Here is a 6,000-nt window from a genome sequence, read left to right on the forward strand (position 1 = left end):
GTAATAATATAGGGATGTAAAAAAATAGCTATTTTACTCTTAAGTTATAATATTCAGTTGAAAAGAGTATTATATTAAAATGTCATGTGAGCTGCACACGAAACAGGTGTAAGGGCCTGAGTACAAATGAAATGATTCTGTTAATCATAAGATGCAACTTTTCCTCTTGCAGATAATGATGATAATTATGATTTGTTAAGAAATTACTCTATAAGTTAGGGTAATAGGTTGGAGAGTGGGTTATTTAATTAAAAGACTCCGCAGTAGGAAATAACCCAACTGAACACTTAGGAAAGAAAGTTACCTCCTAAAAACTAATTACATTCTCGAACATGATGTATACGCTGTATGTGTACAGTCATCATTTGAGCCATATTCTGATTAATAAAATATTTAAAATATCTGTTTTCTGAAGAGCACATTGTTTACATGGGGGGGGGGGGAGAAAATACCAGTCTTAGTTTTTATTTGCGTAATCTGCAGATCTGCTATACTTTGCATTTGTATTAATTTCTTAGACTAGGGCTGTCCAATGTCTGTGCAGCCAGGGCCACAAAGTATGGGCCATAGTCCCAAAGGCTGGTTGCTGTGAAGACAACTTTCAATTCAGGCACTCCCATTTCACACAAGCAGCCTAGTGCATGTGTGTCTTCCTCACCCCACCCACTGCCACATGCAAGGCATGGTCAGCCTAGCTCCCTCCTTTTTTCCTGGCACCAAAGGCAACTTGCCCCTCCTCCCCAGCTCCTAGTCAGGCATGCCACCACCTACAGCCTAATTTCTGCTTTTCTCATGCACAGCTTGGTCATCCTAGCCCCTGCCCACTATGCCACCCTGCCCACAGGTGCAGGGGTAGGAGGTAGAAGCTAGAGGAGGGTGGGGGAGCCTGAAGAACCCAGCTATCACAACAGGATAGGATGGGGATGAGGGTGGGGGCATTGGCAGCTGGGTAAAAGCCTGTGGACTGCATGCAACCTGTATGTAGACTGTGAATTACAGCCCTGTGTCGTGGAAACACACACAGAGTACTTTTGGGTCAGGTCAGCAGAAGCTTTTATTCAAAAGAAACTACAGCTGTAGGGGGAGTTCCAAAGTGACATGGATTTCCCAAGCACTTGGAAGGGGTCCCCCCCCAAGAGCAAAATCAGGAGGCTTATATACTTTTTAACAGTCGCTTACAACTCACCTGATCATATAGTGAAATTAGCATGAAAAGCGGCTATAATATTACTTCATTATTTCTTTGCTGTTATCAGGATGGGAATTATGGGGGAGATAGGGTTAGTTCACAAACCTCCTTCTTGCACCTGGAAATCTACTTTGTACATACTTTTTTTTTTTTACCTTCAAGGCCGCGGTGAGCGAAGCATTTGCAGAAGAGTTACAAAGAACAAACACTTGCCCTTATCTGTTCTACTGTACCGAGCCAGCAATTCTACACAAAGCGGTTATGTCATCTTATAACTAAAATAATCAAAGTTTAAGGCATATATTTTTTCTGATTCCACACCTGCTTTTCTACTATTTCTGGTACCACTTTTCTGTCAAGTTAACTGATACCCTTAATATGGTAGTCTCCTTACTGCTTGGCTAAAACATCCTCTCAGTGTCTTGAATCATATAGAAACCATTCTGGAGCAGTTTTTTGACAGTAGTGGATGCTATAAAAACCTATTAAACGTGTTATTTAATTTTTTTAAACAATGAGTTTGACAGGTGGTTTAATAGCTGTATTTTACACAGCAGCTGGTAGATTATATCTCCGGCCTTTGGTTCCTCCTTCAGTTGAAAGAACTCTGGAGTCTGCACAACTAGTTTGTATGTCAGAGAGAGCCTGATCTTGAATCATTTAATAGCAATTACTGTCTGGCCATTGTTCAGCCAGAAGTATAACATGGAAGACCTTCTGGTATGAAGCTCTTATTCATAAAGCAATGAAAATGGGTGATTATCAGTCACCTGAAAGGAACTTTAAAGACCTTTCTTCCCTTAGTTCTTTGAAAAGAATATTATAGTGGAGGAACAAAACTGTCAGTTCTGAATTCTGTGCTGTAATGTTTAGGCACAGTGAAGTTTAAAGAGCTGTTAATTTTAGTTAAGAATTTTCCTGATCTGCTCATTTCAAAAGGGTAATAATGGGAAAAGGTCTGTCCTACGCAACAGAAAGAAGTAAGGCCAACTGGAAGGCATTGAGTAATTTCTGTGTAGAAATACTTTATGCTCTCCAGTTTTTAAAGTAAGTGTCAGTTTCCACCCTTTGCCCTTCAGGGTTTTTGTAGCTGAAGCTTATGGAATGCACCATCTCTTCTACAATGGTGGTTTGTCTCAGCCTTGATAAAGACTATTACCTCTTGTATGTTGTCTTGGAATAAAACAAGTAACTAATGAAACTAAGGTTCCTCTCCTGCTCTACCACTGTTTAATCTCTTTCTTTGGATCAGGTGGTGTGGAGTGGTTACAGATCAAGGACAAAGAGTTCTCATACAGCAGACCCAATATGATTTGTAGCTTTCTGCGTGAAAAGGAAGATTCTGAGGAGGCAGCTCCAACCCAGGAAAAACTGACAGAAGAGTCAGAGGAAGAGGTCAGTGACAGAGGGAACTCTGACCTCAGTTACGAACTAGAAAAAGAGCAAAGCATGGATAACTCTGTCCCTCTTCCTGATAGAACTGCTTCTAAAGCAGAGAACTTGACCTCTGATATTACTCAGGATATTACCTTGGATGTTGCCTCCAGTTGATACCAAGTCTCCAGCATCCAGAAATTTATTACTAATGGACCAAATTTTAAAGGTACTTAAGTCCAACCAGTCTAAATTAATAGAGCAAAGATGCACACACATTTGGATGAAACTGTATGTTTTAAATACTGTGATGTCAGTACTGTCTGTGTGTTACATGCATGCATTTCTAACTGGCATTTCCCTACCTCGGAGTTGAAGAAAAGGAACAAATGATTAACTGATAAAGTTGTACTACAGAAAACTTTCACTACGCAGACATTCATAAAAATCACTTGTGTTTGTAAAATGTTTTGTAAAATAAAGTCTTGATATCTTGAATGGTTTCAGCATGAGATTTCATGATTGTACTTGTTTGTATGGATGTTCCTTTCAAGAAATGTAATACAAGTGTAAGAATCCAATGTTTGATAAGGTTTGTTGTCACCCAACACATGATTTTAATTTTGGATTTTTTTACCCCTAGCTTCTTTCTTCCCTTCCTCACTACCTTTGTTTCTCAGAAGGCAGGTAATTGGTCACTACTATCTAGATAGGCTTTTATTGCTGAATGAAGCTGCAAGTGATCTTAGAGCAGGAGTGGGCAAAATGGCGGATCTGGCCGGTGGTTGGACTCCATTTCCCAGCAGTCCCTGCTTGTGTCACTGCGGCCTGTTTCCATGGACACCCCAGTAGCAGGCTTAGATGTGCAGGTAGCAGATTGTGGCTCTGCCCTGGCTCCAAACCACATTGTTACTGCTGCAAGATCCTAGCCCTGGCCAATGAGCAGCTCCCTGCCCAGCTGTGTGCCCAGCCAGTGCTGTTGGGGCCTGTCTCCATGGATACCCTAGCCCCATGCTGTCACGGTGGTGCCAGTACTGGGGTCTCCATGAAAACTGGTTGCAGCGACATGGGCAGAGGATGCTGGAAAATGGAGTCTACCGGACTTTGCCCACCCCTGTTTTAAAGGGAAGTATTTCTGCTTTTACAACAGAAGACAATAGTGTAAGTGTCTGGATTTTTTTCTACCATGTTTCATTCACTTTAATTCCATTTTGTTCATCTTATACTTGTCATTCATTGTGAGTTGAATTTGTATATAATACTGAGGGGGTGTTGGTCAATTTCAAAATATCCAGCTTGATCATGTTTTAAAAAAATCTTTAAACTCATTTGAAGGTGAGACCCCTGGCATGACTTTACGAGCACTTGTGGTGCTCTGGCATGGTGCCAGAGGACTGGAAAAGGGCCAATGTGGTTCCCATTTTCAAGAAAGGGAGGAAGGAGGACCCAGGAAACTAGAGGCCAGTCAGTTTTACCTCAATCCTGGGTAAGCTTTTTGAGAGAATTATCCTGGCGCATGTCCATGAGGGGCCAGCAAGGGAGATTATGTTTAGGGACAACCAACATGGGTTCATTAGAGGCAGGTCCTGTCAGACCAACCTGGTGGCCTTCTATGATCAGGTCACAAAATCCTTAGGTGTAGCAGTGGATGTAGTCTTTCTGGACTTTAGGAAGGCCTTTGACGCTGTCTCTCACCCCATTCTCATTAAAAAAAACTAGGGGACTGTGGCGTTGACACCTACACAGTCAAATGGGTCACTAGTTGGCTGGAGGGCTGCACTCGGAGAGTGGAGGTGGACAGGTCTTATTTGACCTGGAGGGATGTGGGCAGCAGGGTTCTGCAGGGCTTGGGCCAGAACTGTTCAACATCTTCATCAGTGACTTGGACAAGGGGGTAAAAAGCACCCTGTTCCAATTTGCGGACGACACTAAGATGTGGGGAGAAGTGGGCACGCTAGAAGGGAGGAATAGGCTGTAATTGGACCTAGACAGATTACAGGGGTGGGCGGAGGAGAACAGGATGGGGTTCAACACTGACAAGTGCAAGGTACTGCACCTGGGGAGGAAGAACCAGCAGCAGACCTACAGGCTGGGGAACTCCCTTCTTGTTAGTGCAGAGGCAGAAAAGGATCTTGGAGTCATCGTTGATGCCAAAATGAACATGGGCTGACAGTGTGGGGATGCGGTCAGGAAGGCCAACTGTACCTTGTCGTGCATCTACAGATGCATCTCAAGCAGGTCCAAGGAGGTGATCCTCCCCCTCTATGCGACACTGGTCAAGCTTCAGTTGAAGTACTGCATCCAGTTCTGGGCGCCTCACTTCAGGAGGGATGCGAACAACATGGAGAGGGTCCAGAGGAGGGCCACCCACATGATCAGGGGTTAGCAGGGCAGGCCCTACGAAGAGAGGCTAAGGGACCTGAACCTGTTCAGCCTCCACAAGAGAAGGCTGATGGGGGATCTAGTGGCTGTTTACAAATTAGTCAGGGGGGACCAGCAGGCATTGGAGGAGTCCCAGTTGCCCCAAGCACTACCAGGAGTGACAAGAAATAACAGTCACAAGCTGGTAGAGGGTAGATTTAGGAGGGTAGATATCAGGAGCCGCTACTTCACTGTCAGGGCAGCTAGGATCTGGAACCAACTTCCAAGAGAAGTGGTGCTGGCTCCTACCCTGGGGATCTTTAAGAGGAGGCTAGGCGAACACCTTGTCGGGGTCGTTTGACCCCAGTATTCTTTCCTGCCATGGCAGGGGGTCAGACTTGATGATCTGCTCAGGTCCCTTCTGACCCTACCAACTATGAAACTATGAATATTTTAAAGAATTTTAAAATGGTTTGCGGGGGTTTTTTGTTACTTCCCTCTTTGACAAACCATTACAGTCTTTTCCCCACCCCTTGCTTTCTTGCTAGAGGGAAAACTATGAAACAGACGCACACAACATGCTGTAAGAAAAATTTTAAAATATATTTATTTATTTATTTATTTTTGCTGAAGTAGTCTTGGAACTTTTATCATAAAATGAACATTTTCAGACCTAAATCAGTTTTTCAGGTGGATTCATAGATTCATAGATGTTAGGGTCGGAAGGGACCTCAATAGATCATCGAATCCATCCCCCTGCATAGGCAGGAAAGAGTGCTGGGTCTAGATGACCCCAGCTAGATTCCTATCTAACGTCCTCTTGAAGACCCCCAGGGAAGGGAAGAGCACCACCTCCCTTGGGAGCCCATTCCAGACCTTGGCCACTCGAACTGTGAAGAAGTTTCTCCTAATGTCTAGTCTAAATCTGCTCTCTGCTAGCTTATGGCCATTATTTCTTGTAACCCCCAGGGGCGCCTTGGTGAGTAAAGCCTCACCAGTTCCCTTCTGTGCCCCCGTGATTAACTTATAGGCAGCCACAAGGTTGCCTCTCAACCTTCTCTTGCGGAGGCTGAAGA

General features: G+C 44.0%; 1 protein-coding gene across 3 annotated transcripts in view; it reads left to right on the top strand.

The window, feature by feature from the left end:
- GTF3C6 (general transcription factor IIIC subunit 6) overlaps window positions 1-3,061 on the top strand; it is a 14,204-nt gene extending 11,143 nt beyond the window's left edge. For 2 of the 3 annotated variants that reach the window (XM_006261610.4, XM_019499935.2), the window contains one exon: window positions 2,442-3,061. In XM_006261610.4, coding sequence (XP_006261672.3) covers window positions 2,442-2,740 — 299 coding nt within the window. In that variant the 3' untranslated portion in view covers window positions 2,741-3,061. Of the gene's footprint in view, window positions 1-1,351 lie in introns of all 3 variants that reach the window. The other variant, XM_059732951.1, reaches the window with a different exon arrangement.
- The last annotated feature ends 2,939 nt before the right edge of the window (window positions 3,062-6,000 follow it).

This window comes from Alligator mississippiensis, chromosome 1, assembly GCF_030867095.1.
Source record: "Alligator mississippiensis isolate rAllMis1 chromosome 1, rAllMis1, whole genome shotgun sequence".
In the NCBI taxonomy this organism is placed as follows: domain Eukaryota; kingdom Metazoa; phylum Chordata; order Crocodylia; family Alligatoridae; genus Alligator; species Alligator mississippiensis.